We start from the raw sequence: 17,266 nt of genomic DNA on the forward strand, positions 1-17,266 counted from the left end.
GACAGCCGCAGGCTCTCCTGGGCATGGACCCGTACGGAGCCGGGCCCAATGGCTTCACACCCGCCCAGCTGGATGTGCTGCGCTGCCAGATAGTGGTGTATAAGCAGCTCCGCGCGGCGCCGGATCAGCCCATCCCCCCTCAGACGCTGGCAGGGTCGATCCCCCCTCCCCTGACGCGGGTGGGCCAGGGCCCTACTCCTGTGGAAAAGGTGGAGGGAGGGCCAGCAGCGCACGCCCTCCAGCCTGCCGCGCCCCAGGCTACTGACGCTGCAGGCCGGGGTGTCAAGCCCCAGGTGGCGGTGAGCGTCGGAGCAAGGGACGAGCCAGGATCAGCCCCGACGTCGTCACCGCGCAGGGAGGGCGGCGTGAAGGTGGACGAGGCGCCCCTCGTCTACAAAGTGCCCCAGGTGGGTGGCCTGCCCGGTTTGGTACCTGGATTATGGCAGGGGGGCTGGGCCTGGCCATGGCGCTGCATGACAGAAATGTAGGTGCGTCCTGCGATCCTCCGCGGCCCTCGATCCTCTGCGGCCCTCTTGATCCGGGACAAGATGTGTGCAGCCCCGGCAGCGCTGGCAGGTGAATGGTCGAGTGTCGGTTCTGTATGGCCCCCATGACGCGGTGCACACTCCTTCCATTGTGATCGACAGGCGGGACCGCTGTACGAGCTGGCGGCGGCCCACGATCCGACACCGGCCTCCTCCAAGCATGGCCCATCCCTGCCCACGCTGCCGTATGCCCTGAACATCCTGCCCCTCCTGCAGTCCGAGTTTGCCCGCCTCGTGACGCAGTGAGTTCAGGGCGTTGTGCCTGGGTGGACAGTGTCAAGGGGGGTTGGCAAACGGCCCGGCCCTACACATGTGCCTGTCCTGTGCCGATGTGGGGCGCTGAATGGGTCGTCACCCACATCCCCCTTCACCCTCCGCCCTTCCCACCTGCCACAGGCGCCAGCGTGAGGCCGCGGCCCAGGCGGCCGCCACTCTCGCCTCCCCGGACGCCGCGCCGGGGTTCGCGTGGAGGAGCCCGGCCCTGCCCCGCGGGCAGGCCGCGCTGCAGGCGCGCAGGCTGGCGCTGCTGCCGCGCCAGCACGCGCTGCGCGCGGCGGTGGAGGCCGCGCAGGCCGAGATCGCGGCCATGCCGCCGGCCAAGCACCGTGCGCTGGTGCGCAGCCACCGCGCGCTGCGCATCGAGACCGCCCGGCGGGAGCTGGCCCAGCGCGCCGACGCGGCGGCGCGGCGGGCGCGGGACGCCAAGGCGCTCAAGGGCGAGGTGCTGGGGGAGCGGGGCGGCGCGCTGCGCGACGCGCTGTCCATGAGGAACAAGGGTGCGTGGCGGAGTGGTCGAGGCCCGAGGGGGTGGGTCCGAGAGGGTTGCGAACCTGCGACTGGGACCTCGGGCCCGGCGGTGCCTGGTCGCAGCGCTCGCGTGCTGCCCTCAACCTGGGCAACTCCACCCGACACCGCCTCACGGACTCGAGCACAGGGCTGCTGCGGGCGCACGAGCGCCTGGCGCGGGAGAGGAACAAGCTCAAGGGCGACGACCGACAGCTGCGCCTGGAGGCCCTCAAGGCGCACGACTTCGAGGCGTACCAGGAGATGCTGCGCGCCCAGTCCACGGGCGCCGCCTCGGCGGGGGAGAAGTACGTTGCCATCTCCAAGTTCCTCAAGGGTGAGGGCTGGAGAGTTTGCAAGGTTCGGCAGCCCAGAGGGTCGTCTCACTCCCCGCATGTGCTGCTTTGGTGCCCTGCGAACGGAACCCTCCAACATCGTCCCTGCCTCTGAGTGCCCCTCTTGAGAACACCCCTCCTCTCCCAGACACGGAGGAGTACCTCATTCGCCTGGCCAGCAAGATCGCCGGGGTCAAGCTGTCCGCCGAGGTGTCCAAGGCCACTGCCGACGCCATAGTCAAGGCCCGGGCGCAGGTGCGGCCGGAGGGGGCGGTGGGGCCCGCGAGGGTAGCAGGCTGTGGAGCTGGAACTTTACAGCCACATAGCGGACGACAGAGGATGTTGCAAGGTCCTCAGTTGACATTTCTGCCTTCCCTGCGTGATCCTCGCCGTGCCCATCAACGCTTCTTCCGCACCCCCACCTTCCCCCGAATCCCAACAGGGCCTGAGCGAGGAGGACGTCCAGGCGGCGGCGCACGCGGCCGCCCAGGACGCCGCCTCCAACAGCGCCGTGCTGCGGGCGGCGGGGGGCGGCGGCGGCCCCTCCGACGCCCAGTCGCACTACTACGAGCTGGCGCACAGCAACCGGGAGGCCATCGCGGAGCAGCCGTCGCTGCTCCGCCCGCCGGGCGACGCCAAGCTGCGCGAGTACCAGCTGGTGGGCCTGCAGTGGATGGTCAGCCTGTACAACAACCACCTCAACGGCATTCTGGCCGACGAGATGGGGCTGGGCAAGACGGTGCAGGCGAGTGAGGCCGTGCAGGACTGTGATCGTGGGTGAGGGGGCGCGGTGGCGAGCGGGCCCAGGGTGGGTCGTGGCCGTGAGGCCACCACCCCTCCTACCCCCCCCCCCCCCCCCCCCCCCCGACCGACCCATAGGTGATGGCGCTGATCGCGTACCTGATGGAGCACAAGTCCAACTACGGCCCCCACCTGATCATCGTCCCCAACGCGGTGCTGGTGAACTGGAAGAGCGAGCTGACGCAGTGGCTCCCCGGCGCTCGCTGCGTCTACTACGTCGGCACGCGGGACGAGCGCGCGCGGCGCTATGCGTCGGAGGTGCAGAGCCTGCAGTTCAACGTCCTGGTCACCACCTACGAGTTCATCATGCGCGACCGCGCCAAGCTGGCCAAGATCGACTGGCAGTACATCGTCATCGACGAGGCGCAGCGCATGAAGGACCGCCAGTCCAAGCTGGCCAAGGACCTGGACCGCTTCACGGCCGCCCGGCGCCTGCTGCTCTCCGGCACCCCCCTCCAGAACGACCTGCTGGAGCTCTGGTCCCTGCTGAACCTGCTGCTCCCCGAGGTGTTTGACGACCGCAAGATGTTTGCCGAGTGGTTTGGGGACGGCGGCGCGGGCGCGGGCGCGGGCGCCGGCTCCGAGGCCGACTGGCTGGAGAAGGAGAAGCGCGTGGTGGTCATCCACCGCCTGCACCAGATCCTGGAGCCCTTCATGCTGCGGCGCCAGGTGGAGGACGTGGAGAGCAAGCTGCCAGCCAAGGTGGCGATGACGGTGCGCGTGCCCATGACGCCCTACCAGTCCGCCATCTACGACTGGGTCAAGGCGACGGGGACGCTGCGGCTGGACCCCAGCGCGCCTCAGGAGTACAAGATGAAGCGGCAGTTTGCCTCGCTGAACAACAAGTGCATGGAGCTGCGCAAGGTGGGCGACGCCTTTTTCGTTTGGCGTGCTTGGAGGGTGGGGGTGGGGGTTGGGGGCGAGGTCGACCGAGGCCTCCAGCCCGTGGCTGCCCCTGCCTGCGCAGCCCATGTGTCTGCGATCTGGCTTGCCATTGACATCCCCACGCACACCGAACCCCTGATCCCCTCCCTTTTCGTCTGCGCAGCTGTGCAACCACCCGCTGCTCAGCTACCCGCCGCTGGACTGGGGCCTGGGCGACGCCATCGTGCGCCAGTGCGGCAAGCTGGTGGTGCTGGACCGGCTGCTGGTCAAGCTGGTGGCCACAGGGCACCGCGTGCTGCTCTTCAGCACCATGACCCGCCTGCTGGACCTGCTGGAGGTGTACCTGCGGTGGCGCACGCTGCCGCCCGCGGCCTGCCAGTTGCTGGAGGACCGGCGGCGTGCTTCGGCGGCGGCGGTCAAGCGAGAGGGGGCCCAATCGGGCGCCGGCGGCGATGTGACGGCGGGTGCTGGGACCGCAGGAGAGCCGGCCGGGGCCGGCGCAGGGGCGGGCGGAGATGTCGGACAGCCGGACGGTCCTGCAGGGGCCGAGGAGACCACAGGAGCCCCCGCCTCGCCGAATCCCCCGCCACCACCGAGGCGGACCATGGGCTACCTGCGCATCGACGGCACCACAGCGCTGGAGGACCGGGAGCGCGCCATCCAGGCCTTCAACGCCCCCGACTCTGACGCCTTTGTGTTCCTGCTGTCCATCCGCGCCGCGGGGCGCGGGCTCAACCTGCAGAGCGCCGACACGGTGGTCATCTACGACCCCGACCCCAATCCCAAGAACGAGGAGCAGGCCATCGCCAGGTGTGTGGGTGGGGGGTGGGGGGAAGGGAGTCTTCGAAAGCGCAGGAATCAGAATGCATGGAGGGGTTTAATGGGGCTCACGCCTGTTTTCCCTGACGCCTCCGACACGCCTGCCATTCACAGTCCACACGATGCCTCGCCTTCCCTCTCCATCCCCTCCACCCCCCCCTCCCTCTCCAACCCCTCCTCCCCCCCTCCCTCACCCAACAATAAAACAACACTGTGAAGGTCTCACCGCATCGGGCAGAAGAAGGAGGTGCGTGTGATTCATCTGGAGGCGGTGGCCGACCCCATCCCGGGCCAGGTCTTTTCGGATCAGGATTTCGGGGGCGGGAGCGGAGCGGGCGAGGCGACGCGGCCGGCAGCCGGCACGGCGGCTGTGGCCGGGAAGGAGCTGGCGAGCGGCGGGGCACCCACGGGAGGGCCGCCGCTCGACGCCGCGCCGGCGGGATGCGCACCAGGTGGCGGCGCGGTGCCCGCCGCCGCCGCGCCGCTTGTGGGCGCCCTGCCGGCCGCCACGCCGCCCACACCTGCGCCCCGGCTGTATGCCGACAGCATCGAGTCGCTGGTGCGCAACCAGATCCAGCGCGTGAAGATCGACATGGCCAACGAGGTGATCGACGCGGGGCGCTTTGACCAGCAGACCACCAACGACGAGCGGCGGCAGACCCTGGAGGCCCTGCTCAAGGTGAGGGGGGTGGGGGCCGAGATGTGTGTGCCTATGGGGTGGGTGGGCGGCATGCGGTGGAAGCCTTGCCGCAGGGTGTGGGGTGCCGCCCATGGGCTCACCTCGACGCTCGCGACACCCCCTTGCAGCTCGCACCTCGATACCCCCCGCACCTCCCTCCCTCCCTCCCACCCCCAAATGTTACCGAACAAACCCACAACTCCTCCCCAGGATGAGGCGCGGACGAGCCAGGCGCAAAACACGGTGCCCACGTGGCGGGAGCTGAACGAGCAGCTGGCGCGTGGGCCCGACGAGCTGGCGCAGTTCGAGGCGCTGGACGCGGCGGTGGACTGGATGGAGCCCGCGCCCGTGAGTCACATCCCCCCCTGGATGGCCTGGACGCCCGAGGACCTGGCGGCCGCGCAGCGAGCCGCCGCGGACCGTGGCCGCCCCAAGAACGTGGCGGCGGAGCTGGCGGCGCTGACGGGGACGGTGCTGCACCACCACCACACGACGGGCGGCGGTGCGGGCGCGCGCGGGGAGGAGGCAGCCGCGGCGGCACAGCACGCCGTCGACCCGGGGTCGCTGACGGCGGGCCGAGAGCGGCGCATCTCCTTTGTCGCGCCGCGAGCCGCGGAGGCCGCGGCGGCCGCGGCAGAGGCGGAGGCGCGGCGCGCGGCGCGCCTGGCGGCCTCCCCCTCCGATGCCGACCTGGCGGGGCTGGAGGAGGACGCGGTGACCATCGCTGGGGACGACACGGAGGAGGAGGAGCTGGGCCAGAACCTGGCCACCGACGACGACGCGGCGACGACGCAGGCCACCACGGGGGCCGGGGGAGCCGAGGGCAGTCCCGGCCCCGCCAATGCACAGGCCCTGCAGCACGTCCAGTCCACCGCGCGCATGGGGGAGGGCGGTGTGGGCAGCGCGGAGGCCGGGCCGCCGGCCAAGCGGCAGCGAGCGGACGAGGCCGCTGAGGGGAAGTAGGCGGGGGCAGGGCTGGGATCCGCTTGTTATCAAGCATGAAGGGAGCATACTTTCATCAACAACCGCAATGATGATTCTGAAAGACTCGAAGTCCAAGGGGTTTGAAGAGATATAAGCTCCTAGTCTCTCCGGATCTGGTGTTGCTGGGGGAATGCGGGCCCGGGTAACAAACCCGGCACGCGTGCGGCGCGGGCTGCGTTCGACCTGCAGCATCATCCGAATTGCATCGCCAACAGCTCGGGCTCGAAGGGTGCGCAGCTACACCCCAGATCCACGCTGTCCACGCCCCAGAAACTCAGCTAAGATGTCGTGACGCAGCTCGGCAGCATGGAATCCAGCAGCGACTTCTTCAGCGAGAGGACTGGAGAGCGGGGGGCCTCACCCGACGCCTCCCCAAAGGTGAGCTGCTGGATCGGGCGTGCTTGCCTTGGCGATCACCGGAAAGACTCGGGCAACAATGGATCTAAGATCGCATGTTTGTGATTACCCCTCCAACCCTTCCCCTTTTCAGCGCACATACTGGAGGCACCGGTATGCGACCATCTCCTTACCGGAGGAAACCCGCCTCCACAATGATGTGACAGCCCTCACTAAAAAGCTCCAGGCAAGCCGTCCCTGATTTTTGGATGCTAGAAATGCATGTTAAAGCTGCCCGATCCCCAGATCCTGGCCTTCCGCGACGCCCGGCCCTGGGCAAATCCCGTGAGGATTAACCGCCACCATGCCTGCATGCCCCAACAGGCCCTGCATGCCGTGCGGGAGCGTCAGGAGGTCCAGCTGGCCGAGCTCCGGGCCATGACCTTCCGCCTCCGTGGAGAGAAGGACGAGAAGGACCGGGAAATTGGTGTGCTGAGGTCCCAGGCCCGCCAGGTGCAGCAGCAGCTGGAGGAAGCTCGGGCCCAGCTGGGCAAGCAGGCGTCGACCATTCAGCGGCTGGAAGCCGCCGCCAAGGCCGACCGCAGGGTGCACAGGGAGGCCAGGGCCCCGGAGGACGGGCGGCTGCGGGGCTCCGGCGACGCACGGCCCTCCTCATACCCTGCCTCGCCCGAGCAGGCGAGGGGCCCCACGCATGAGGTCCTCGCGCTGCGCCGGGCCCTGGAGGTCGCTGCGCAGCAGCTCACCCGCTGCGCAGGGTCGCAGATAGGCAGCTCTCTGCTCAAGGCGGTAGCCGAGGTGAGGGGGATGTGCGGCAAAGCCCGGCTGGGTTGATGTTCTCTTCGTGCATTTATGGAGGAGGTGGAGTACCCATCAAGCTGCGTCAAAGACCAACGCACGCTGCTCAACACCAGGGGACCCCTGCTTGTCAAGCCTAGCACCTTCTTCTTGCTGAGGCCAATCCTCTGCACCACACCCCAAAAACAAATCCACTGCAGATCCAGGAGGAGGCGGGGCACCTGCGCGCGAAAGTGGACGACCTGGCGTTGACCAACGCCGCGCTTTCCTCCAGCCTCGAGTCGGAACGCGGCGCGGCGCAGGACGCGCGCGCACACCTGTCGGAGGCGGAGGCGGCGCTGGTCGCCGCCCGGGCGCGGTGCCAGTCCCTCGAGGCCGAGCTAAGGGAGCGCAGGGGCCAACTGGCGGCGCAGCCAGCGGAGCGGCGGGGCGCCATTGGCCACATCTCCCACCGCCTGTCGGCCGCGCAGCGCGAGGAGACGGATGGCCTGCGCCTGCGCTGCCAGGAGCTGGAGAAGTCGGCCAAGATGGAGCGGGCCGCCTGCCGCGCCGCACGACGCCAGGTTGGGGTGCCTCGTGGAGGGTTGTGTTGGTGGATGGGAGGGAGGGTTGACGCCCCGTCCTGTGCCCTTGGACACAAAGTAATGAGCAGCAGATGCTTGGTGCAATCCCGCTCGCCCTCCAGGAGTGGCCAGCATCGGCATGGGCGGCTCCTCCACCCAGCCTCCCAGCACCTGCTCACCCTGCCACTACCACCCGGTACCCTCCTCTACAGGTGGAGGACCTGCAGGCACACATCCGCGCCATGGACCAGCAGGCCTCGGTGGCGGCGGCCGCCGCGGCGCAGGAGCACGCTCGGCATGCCCAGGGCGCCAGGCCGTCCCCCACCCGGCGCCGCCCGCCCATAAGGCTGTCGCGGGAGGGCCTGTACGAGGCCACAGACCGCGGCCGGCTCGGCAATGGAGGCGGCGGGGAGGGGCGGGGCCGGGCCGCCAGCGCGGCCTCCTCCCTGGCCGAGGAGGCGGCGCCGGGCCCCGCGGCGCAGGAGCCGCCCCCCTTGCGCTGGCCCCAGGTGGCTCGGCGGGGGCCCTGCAGCCCGCCGACCCAGCCCCGTGGGCCGCGGGGGGCCGAGGAAGTGACGGCGCGGAACGTGGGCCGACCGGGCACCCCGCCCGCCCAGCGCCGGCCGCCGCTCGACGAGGAGATCGCGGCCATCGAGCGGGAGCTGGCAGAGTACCGCCTGAGCCGCTCGTGGGGCGGCCGCGGGTCGGGCACGGGTGGCGACGTCCGCGGCGGGAGTCTCCTGCCGGGAGGAACGGCGCATGCGCACGGGGCGGGCTGGCCCAGCCTGGCGGAGTCCCCTGCCCAAGGTGCCGGCCGTGGCGAGGAGGCGGCGCCGCGCGACGCTGCCGCGACCAGGGCGCCGAGCGACGCGGTGGCCGCCTCGGCAGACTTCTTCGCCGGAGACCTGGCGGCATGGAAGGCCCCGCCGGCGCCTTTGACCACCCCGCGCCGCAAGTCGCTGCCCCTCATCGACCTCTCCACGCCCGGTGAGGGCCCCGGAAGAGGGGTAGGGGGGGACGACGTCGAGCTTGGGGCCTGGGGCTCAGCGCCAGGGTGCAGCCCCGCGCCGTGTGGCGAGACGGCCCCCGGCAAGACTCTCGCGCCCTCACGTCCTGCCCCTCGCCCCGTGCTCCACGGACCCACCCCACCGCCGCCTCCCCATGCAGACGCTCCGCCTGCGGCCGCTGTCCAGTGGCAGCAAAACCCCCTGGCCGTCCCCAGCCCCAAGATCGACCTGGCGAGCGCCAGACCTGCCCCCGGCCCGCCCTCGGCACGGGCCCCATCCGGGAAGCCGGCGCCCTCCCCGCGCCAGCCCCTCGCGCCGCAGCAGCCAAACGCCGCCGACCCCGCGCCGGCGGCGCGGCAGAGCCTGGCGACCGCCGCCTGGACCGCCGCGTTGCGCACCGCCAGCGGCTCCACGGACTGGCTCAACGCAGCCTTCGAGCCGGACATCGACCAGCTGCACGGCCCCGAGTCGGCACGCGGCGGCCGAGGGGGAGCACTGACGCTGCCCAGCCCCTATGGCGCAGAGGGGCCGCTGCCGGCGCTGCCCGGCCCGCGCGGCGCGAGCCAGCCGCTGCCGACCGACCTGCTGGAGCTGGCCGCGCTGGCGCTGCCCGATCTGTAGGGAGGAGGAACGCGGCGCCTGCGGCGACACCCCCGCACGCTCCGCCTGACCCATGACGACCCGTGACCCTGACCTTCCTCATTGCCCAAGACCACGCTCGGGGCGGCAGAATGCAACCCCTGATCTCCCCGCCCAGGGGCACGCTGCCTCCCTGCTCGCCCTTTTGACCCACCCCCCAACCCGCCCTGTGACTGAGCGCTTGAACTGCGGTGTAAGCAAACTGCCCTGGCATGGCACACCTGTTGCTTGGACTCACGCAGCAATTGAGGGTCGCGGAACCTTGAAAGCAGCGGGCCCCGACGAGGGCGGGCAGGAGTCATGCCCTGCTTGCGCGGCGTCAGTCATACAACTCGAATGGTACAAGAGCTGGGGAAAAGGGGGCCACGCGTGTCACCTCTTTTACCGTCCACTGAATCCCTTTCCATACTTTACCACCGAGGGTGGTGTGGGGCCGGGGGTCCGCCCCCGCTCCAAGCATGGCGCAGCCCGCCCCCCCGCCGACCCCTGTGCCCCTCGCCCTCCTCGGGTCTCTCCCCTCGCGCCGGGGCCTGCTGTGCGCGCTGGGCCTGGCGCATGGCCTCGCGCTCCTCGAACGTTGGCAGGCGGTGCGGCGGGCTGGGCGGTCGGAATCGGGCGGCGTGCGGCTCGTGCGCCGGCGGGGGCGCGCCCTCCGGCGTGCCGATGGGGTATGCCATGCCTGCGGGTGGGGGCCCATGCGCGGCCCAGCCGGGCTCTGGGCGGGAGGAGTCGGGGCGGTTCAGGTCGGGGCGGCTGGACTCGGGACGGGCGGGGGTGCCCCACCCTGGACCCACCGCTGGCCAACCGAGGGCACGAGATGTCGGCGGCGGCGGGGCTCGGCCCCAGGGCTCGGGCTCGCGGACCGAGGGCGGGCCCAGCCCCAACGGGAAGGCGGGCGCCGCCGAGGGCTGGAAGGACCAGCGCGAGGGCCGGGGCGGCGCAGTCGAGCGCGGCGACAGCGGCTGCGTGGCCAAACCCGCCCCCGCCGCCACCGACATCTCGCCCTCTTCACGCTCCGCAGCCGCACGCTTGGCGGCCTCCTCCTCCTTCAGCGCCTGACGCGGCACGGGTGGGTCGGGGGATCGACTCAGTGCACGTGGCTTGGAATGCGAGGGCCCGGGCCGTGATACCAGCCTGGAGGGTGGGGGGGCACACTGCACTGCCCAACCACCCAGAGGGGGGTGTCCCAAGGGTGCCCCCGTCATTCTTCCGGACAAACCCATTCGGTGAACCAGCCGGTGTGGAACTCCTGCATTCACACCACTCCGCACCTTCTTCAGGTCCAGCACCAGCTGGTGCTTGGCGGCGGTGAGGGCCTCCAGCCGCTCGGCGGCGGCGGCGGCCTCCGCCTCCGCGGCCGCGGCCCCGGCCTCGGCCTGGGCCAGGTCGGCGCTGACCTCGTCAATGGAGGCCTGCCACGCCCGCCGGGCCTCCTCCGCCTCCGCATCCCTGGTCCGCTGCGCCTCCTCGTGCTGCGCCCTGCGCTCCAGGTCCTGGGCATGCGCGAGCGCGACCCCGGAGTCGGGCGAGGGGTCGTTTGGCTCGTCTGCTGTCGGTGGGGCCTGAGCCTCCTCCACGCCCGGCAGGGCCCCAGCTTCGGTCATGACTGCATATTGCGAGGCTTCCTGGGCCGCCTCCTGGTCGACAATCGGTCGCACGCCTTTCTGGAAGTAGGCCAGGCTCAGAAGCCCATCCTGGTCAGGTAGCAGACCCTCTTCAGCGGCCACTCGCACCTGCGCGAGGCGGGAGGCGGCCAGGACCTTGTACAAGACGGCTTTGGAGATTTGAGACCCTGCATCGGGTTCGAAGGTGCGTGCGGGAAGGGGGAGGTGACCACGGGCGGCAGCGAGGTCGTCGTAGAAGAACGAGCCCATGGGGCTCCCGGAGTTTGGGAGCCGCCGAGTACCGCGAGTCTCAGCCTGGATTTTACGGAGTCATAGCTAACGTGGACAGTTGTAGGAGGGATGTATAATGTCGTACCAGTCCTCGAAAGAGTACTTCAAGACGAAAGCTGTCGAGCCCGGGCGCGAGCGCTCTGGAGGCCAAATCCCTGTCATCCCGTTCTCCCCAGCCGGTCTCAGGCACAGCCCTTCAGCTCTGAGGGGGATATACGAAGGTAATCTTACACCAGGACGCTTTCCTGGTCCATATCCACAAGGCATTCCTGGAACAGCTCCTCCGTCGCGGGGTCCAGGGGCGTCAGGAATCGGCTGCGCTGGAGTACCCTGGTCGGTGGAAGCTGGTGCGGTCGGAGCACGTGCCTCGCGGCCATACTTGCACCCTCTGCATTGTCACTGAGCAGATCACAGTCGGGGACGGCTTGACCTCCTCCCAGCAGGGGCGGCAGCAGCAGTGGGGAGGCTGCGCCCACGCTCGGTCGGCGCTGCCGGCTGGGCTGCAGGCCCAGCTCGAGCCAGGCGGGGAGCAAGGGGCTGGGCTGGCCATCCGTCGCCCTGCGGCATGGGGAGGATGATATGAAATGGATCGGATCGGTGGTGTCAGGGGGAAGTGGGAATGCATGGCGACGCCTTTCCCAGGGCAAGAAGGGACCGGTGATGTGTTGTGATCCACGGCGGAGGGCCCACCATCCCTGGCGCCACACGAGAGGATGCAGCGGTGAGTCTCTACCAGGCAAGCACGCGTGCATCACCTCTGCAACAGAAATGCCCTATGGACCCCCGCCGCCTCACCCGCCCTGCGCCCCCCGCGGTACCGCCCACAGGTCGGCCCAGAGCAGCGTGCCCGAGGCGGGCGCGGAGAGCACGACCCCGGTGCTGCGCTGCGCCGTGCCCACGAGCGCGTCGCCCCACCCCACCGCCACATCCACGTCCCCGCCCTCCAGCGCGCGCACGTGCGCGCCGTCCTTTCCAAAAACGCGTGTTGCCGCGCGCAGGCGGCGCACGCGCGCCCTCAGGTCGCCGGCGCGGACGCCGCACCGGGCGACGTCAGCGGCGGTGGCGCCGGGGTCAAGGCCCGACGTGCCCAGCGCGGCGGCAAGGAGCACGCGGGGGCTGTCGTCCAGGGCTATCCTGCCCCCCAGCGCTGGGTCCAGGAGGTCACCCCAGTCACGCGGTGGCTGGAGGCCCTTTCTGCAAATGGGTGAGGGCGAGGGGGGAGGGGGGGCAGGATGGAGGCTGGGAGATGTAGGTATCCAGGAGGAAGGCTGCTCACGATACACAAAGCTCCTGTGGTCTCCTTTGGGTGGCTACCACACTCTTGGAAAAAGGACGACCCATAGGCGAGCGGCCCTCCCTACTGACGCTTCCCCCCCGGCCCCATGGGAAATCACGCATGCGATGCAGCGCCCCGCGTAACCCTACCTTCGGAGCCGAGGCCCGTGGCTGGCCATGAGCAGGGTCCCCCAAGAGCTGGGGCAGGCATACACCTCGCCGTACGGCGACTGCAGCCCTGCATCGTCCCGAGTGACCAATCGGCGCCAGTCTGCAGACAGCAGGCTCTGCAATTGTGTGTCGATGGTGGTGATAGAGTACAGCCCGCCGCACGGTAAGACTAAGAATTGATGCTCCGTGCATGGCACTGCTGCCGCCTTCCCCCGCCCAGGGTTCTCCAAGGGACTCACCCACCAACGGTGGCGGCGTGCGGCTGGGATTGGTTGCAGCAAGCCCCGAGCGATGGCGGGCTGGAGCCAGGTGTCAGGCAGACCGACGCAGTCCACATTCGTCGACACCTTTCGGCCCTTGGCCTGCGTGCCGGCGAGCTCGTCCCACACCTCCTTGTAGCCCTTCATGGGCTTCAGCGCCACCACGCCCATCCCCTCCATGGCTGCGCTGAAGTCAGAGACCCAGTCCCCCGGGACGAGGGTCTGCGGGGCCAAAACCCGCAGTACCATCTGTGGGGGGTCCGGGGGTGGGTGGCCTCAGGGGCTGCAGGGGGCAGTAGGACGACAGAGGTTGGGGCTGGCGGGGGAGGCAGGCTGAGGAGTGTTGTACACACTGGGGATGCCCTGGCTAGGGCGGCACTGGTTTCTCCTGGAGACGAGGACTGCTCCTTGAATACATTTCGCAAGCTCTCCTGGCACGCACACCTTGTACTCCCGAAGAGCCAGACTGCTGGAAGGGCCCGCAAGGGCGGGGGGAGGCGGGATCATGGACGCTGCACCTGCAGCGCCACCCATGCACAGGAGGGCTCGTCGTGACGTGGCAGCCGTGCATGGTCGCGAAATTACTTCCCCTTGCTGATTAGGTCCACGGGAAAGTCGTGCTGAGCATGTGCGAGGGGTCGCCCTCCTGCATGGCTGTTGTGCCGCTGGGCTGGTGAGGCGAGGTGTCGTTGGGCACGAGGTTCCCATGCCCATTCCCTAGGAATCCGATCAGGAGTGCATCGTGTGGCTCTGAATGTCAGTCGGGTGGGACAGCACGAGTGTGTCTACAGTGCAGCCTGTCGCGAGCGCGATTGGAGATCTTGCCCGATGTGTTGGGGCCGCCGTTCACGAGAATCCTAACCTCGGTCCATCTCCCCACATTCGAACCGTCCACCCAGCACCTTTGATCGATGCCTCACAAACTATTACTTTTTCACCACTATTGTACGTTACAATATGAGTCAGAGGTGTGCGTAGAGCATGTGGAGAGCAGTCTTTGAGGTGTCAAGCACCAGTGAAAGCAATGCAATGGAGGGTCAGATGCACCAGACCAGGGCACAGTCTCAGCGCCCTCGGCTGCTCTGTAGAGGTAAGGGTGCGGTCAGTCAGGAGCCATGTTTATCGGGGTGGGCCAGCATGGTCATTGAGCTAGGAGGCCCTGTCAAAGATTCACTCCGCGGTGCCTGCAATGCTGAGCCGCCGTTTGACAGCACCCGCGAAAGTACTGGCGACATCCACCAGGCTGGCAATCACGCTCTTGCCAGGGGTCTTCGTCTCCTTGGCAATATCCTGCCATGAGTTGGAAGTGGCACGGTGGTATGGTGAGGAGTGCTGGATGATCTGTGCGGCTGATGAACAATGCAGGGCAAGGCGGCCTGAATCATGCCGGGGGCATTCGTCTAGGCACCATCTGGAGCACAGCACTAGAAAGTCCAGGCGGGAAGCCCCAGACTTGAAAATCAGGGCCCTAGCACCTCTCACCTTGGGAGTCGACTTCTTGAGGGAGGCAGGCTTGGCTTCAGGCTTTGTAGCACTCGCTCCTTTCTTCGTGGCCGTGGTTTTGGGTCCGGTCTTGGAAGCGGTTGTCGCCTTCTTCGCCACTGCAGGTTTGCGGGCTGCTGCCTTCTTCTTTGCTGCGGCTACAGGGGTCTTCTTGACGGGTGCAATCGCCTCAGATGGCGGAGCGGGAGCGACTGGCTTCGCTGCCGGCTTCTTTGCGCTGGCAGCCCGCTTCGTATGCGTCTTGGTGACAGGGATCGGCTTGGCGGCAGCACTGGTCTTAATGCGCTTGGCGGCAGGCTTGGCTGCTGGCGCTGCCTTGGTAGCGGCAGCCTTCCTCTTGGAAGGGGTCCTGGTGGTCCTCGCAGCACTCTTGGCGGCAACGGGCTTCACCTCCGGAGGGGCCGGGTCAGCAAGTGTTGGGACTGGCTTGGTCTGCAGGGGACACGATTGGGGGTTGAATGGGGCTAGGTCGGCGACGAAGGTGAGGAAATGGTCGTTGACCTGTTCATATCACGTGGCGCCAATCCCTGCCTTGGTGGGGCACCTTGGAGGGGGCGGGCTTGGTGGGAGCCTTGCGCGCGGTCTTGGCTGCTGTCTTTCCCGTGACTGCAGCAGGCGCCTTCTTGAGGGCGACTGTGCTGGTTTTGTGGAGCTTTTCCTTGCCCGCAGGCATGGCTGTGGCAGATCTCTTGGCTGCCATCCCTCCCGTATCCGAGCCAAAGGTCGACGATTCCTCTCGGATTTACGTTGAATGCAGCGGCTTGGGTACTTACGATAATTTCAAGGTCGATTTATGGCACCCTGGGTTTCTAGAGGTTGGCCGACACGATGTGTACCATGCAGCTGTCGGGTGCTGGCAGCGGATCCAAATAGTCGCGGATCCGGGGTCGACACCTGCCGTGCCCTTCCCGACTGCGGAGAGGGAGCCCAGCACGAGTTGCAGGCGGTAAACGGGACGATTGCCTCATTCTTAGCATACCAACATCATGTGGCAATTAGATTTGTGTTAGGTAGCTTGTTTTGCGGGGGCCTCAAAGTGCCCACGGGGTGGCACGGCTTGACAAAATGGATGGTGACGTCCATGCGCTGCTCAAGTCTCACGGTACGGTCAGTGCAAGTACATTCGCTCAATGCATGCATCATGATTGCTCCAACTCCAGAATGTATCATGCTCCAATCGTACCTAGCAGGCGACCGGTTCCTGGCGATGTTCGACGACGCCGAGGAGCGGCCTGCCATCGCCGACCAGGAGGCAGGATCGCCGAGTAGTGAGCAGGACACTCCCTCCACCAGTGAATCAGAGTCTGGAGAGGACGAAGCGCCGCAGCGATGGACCGGCGCAGCGGACAAGGTTCTCCCAACACCACGCCAGCCCCAGGTCAAGGCCGCCCCCCCGCGGCCCTTCGTAGAGGACAGGGAGCGGTACAAGGCAGAGCGCAGGGCCTTCATGTCTGGGAGGATCGGGGGTCCGCGAAATACCCCACAGCCGGGCACCCAGCGCAGGGAGCCTGGCGCCGAATCAGCTGTGGACCCACGCAGCAGGGCCGAGTTTGCCCAGATTCAGCGCGACGTCCTCGAGCTGGGTGGGTGGAGCGTGGCGCGGTGGAGGGCTGGTACCTGCCGCTTGGGACCAGAGATTTTGTCGTCCCTTTGCTGCATGGCACTTCCATCGGGCAGGGCCGCGGTTTTTGTGGGGAAAAGCCGGGGCAGTTGGGGGACACATGGCGCGCGGGGCCCTCCCCACGTGCCGTGGTTCCCCAACCCCCGCAGCATGGCTTTCTCGTGCCTGTGGCAAGTCCTTTGCCTGGCCTCCCCCTGCGGCCCTTCCTGCACAGCGACGAAAGTGCGAGACCATAGTACAGCCGGATCACGGAGCGGAGCCGCCGCCTGCATCCCATGTGGGATCTGGACCGGCGAGCTCCCCACTCCCGCCCCCACATCTTGGTTGCCTCCAGTGCTCGTCACATCCTCATCAGCTTCCACTCAGCTTGAACTTTGACCTACGAAATACCTGCACTGCGGGCTGCAGCCTTCCCCACACGATGCACGTGCATCCCTTGCCTCACCTGTCCACCTCTGCCACCCCCAACATGTCTGTCGAACAGGTGCCACTGGGCTGGACAAGAAGGCACGCAAGCAGTATGAAGCTGTTTCGCTCGTCCGCCTGGGTGCCAAGGCAGAAAAGGGGCCACGGATACCAGCCAGCATCGGCATTGGTGAGGGAGGACTTCTGCTTCGCCAGGGCTAGGCTGGGCGGGGAGCTGTGCCTTCACCAGGCCGGGGACCAGCAGGCCGCGCCCTGTCATCCACCATGAGCTCCGGGGGGCCTCATCAGGCACGCCCCCCCCCCCACCCACCCTGCCCAGGCATGGCAAGAAAGCGGGCGCAGCGGGAGGCTCGGGCCACCGAGGAAGCCATCGCCGCCGGCATGCTGAGCGTCCGGAGCCTGGCAAAGAAACGGCGGCGTGAGTCCAGCGCAGCAAGACCACGGGACCAGGGCCTGCAGGAGGACGGCGGCAGCTTCAGGGCGGGCGTCATGCGCGTGAGCAGGCCCCCGCCCCCGAGTGCCAAGAGAGGCGGGAGGCGGTGACGCCGAGACGGGCGCATGTCATTGTAGAGGGCGTAGGGAGGGTGTGATTGCTTTGGTATGCCAGACCCTCCACATCCCCGCGAGGACGCTGCAGCAAAGCTCTTGACCCCAGACCAAGCGGTCCCCTCGGTGAGACGACATGTCAGTCATGGGGGAGGACTGCATGAAGCTCTGGCGGCCTGGTGCATGCGCCCAAGCCGGACCATGACCGTTTTGTGTCTTCTCAGTGAACGCTCCCTACCCACATGCAGATGGCTGTGTGAGGACTTGACAATTCTTTGCGTGACAAGGTATTCGGCCTCTTATTACTATTGGCAGGCATGAAGAGTGACCTGATCCCGATGTTGTAGGGCTTGTAGACCCCTGCAAGATTTTCTTCA

General features: G+C 68.0%; 6 protein-coding genes across 6 annotated transcripts; 3 read left to right on the forward strand and 3 right to left on the reverse strand.

Annotated features, from left to right (window-relative positions):
- Positions 1-23: 23 nt before the first annotated feature.
- On the forward strand, positions 24-5,810 carry F751_0971 (ATP-dependent helicase BRM; the record flags this gene model as incomplete). The annotated part of the gene is made up of 13 exons (XM_011403168.1): positions 24-179; positions 648-787; positions 942-1,150; positions 1,480-1,665; positions 1,812-1,918; positions 2,106-2,420; positions 2,543-2,971; positions 3,068-3,328; positions 3,513-3,697; positions 3,947-4,159; positions 4,715-4,847; positions 5,058-5,318; positions 5,553-5,810. The coding sequence occupies 13 exons, from the start codon at positions 24-26 to the stop codon at positions 5,808-5,810; spliced, it is 2,853 nt and encodes a 950-aa protein (XP_011401470.1).
- A 639-nt stretch (positions 5,811-6,449) lies between these two features.
- Positions 6,450-9,174, forward strand: F751_0972 (hypothetical protein; the record flags this gene model as incomplete). Its single annotated transcript, XM_011403169.1, has 4 exons — positions 6,450-6,512; positions 6,552-6,983; positions 7,184-7,546; positions 7,759-9,174. The coding sequence occupies 4 exons, from the start codon at positions 6,450-6,452 to the stop codon at positions 9,172-9,174; spliced, it is 2,274 nt and encodes a 757-aa protein (XP_011401471.1).
- Positions 9,175-9,602: 428 nt separating this feature from the next.
- Positions 9,603-11,066, reverse strand: F751_0973 (hypothetical protein; the record flags this gene model as incomplete). Its single annotated transcript, XM_011403170.1, has 2 exons — positions 9,603-10,247; positions 10,464-11,066. The coding sequence occupies 2 exons, from the start codon at positions 11,064-11,066 to the stop codon at positions 9,603-9,605; spliced, it is 1,248 nt and encodes a 415-aa protein (XP_011401472.1).
- A 248-nt stretch (positions 11,067-11,314) lies between these two features.
- On the reverse strand, positions 11,315-13,042 carry F751_0974 (hypothetical protein; the record flags this gene model as incomplete). Its single annotated transcript, XM_011403171.1, has 4 exons — positions 11,315-11,645; positions 11,883-12,281; positions 12,513-12,649; positions 12,869-13,042. The coding sequence occupies 4 exons, from the start codon at positions 13,040-13,042 to the stop codon at positions 11,315-11,317; spliced, it is 1,041 nt and encodes a 346-aa protein (XP_011401473.1).
- Positions 13,043-13,963: 921 nt separating this feature from the next.
- Positions 13,964-14,969, reverse strand: F751_0975 (hypothetical protein; the record flags this gene model as incomplete). The annotated part of the gene is made up of 3 exons (XM_011403172.1): positions 13,964-14,083; positions 14,546-14,728; positions 14,841-14,969. 3 exons carry the CDS (start codon positions 14,967-14,969, stop codon positions 13,964-13,966), a joined length of 432 nt encoding a protein of 143 aa, XP_011401474.1.
- Positions 14,970-15,464: 495 nt separating this feature from the next.
- Positions 15,465-16,886, forward strand: F751_0976 (hypothetical protein; the record flags this gene model as incomplete). Its single annotated transcript, XM_011403173.1, has 3 exons — positions 15,465-15,879; positions 16,402-16,512; positions 16,663-16,886. 3 exons carry the CDS (start codon positions 15,465-15,467, stop codon positions 16,884-16,886), a joined length of 750 nt encoding a protein of 249 aa, XP_011401475.1.
- Positions 16,887-17,266: the final 380 nt, after the last annotated feature.

Source organism: Auxenochlorella protothecoides (assembly GCF_000733215.1).
Source record: "Auxenochlorella protothecoides strain 0710 unplaced genomic scaffold scaffold121, whole genome shotgun sequence".
NCBI lineage: Eukaryota > Viridiplantae > Chlorophyta > Trebouxiophyceae > Chlorellales > Chlorellaceae > Auxenochlorella > Auxenochlorella protothecoides.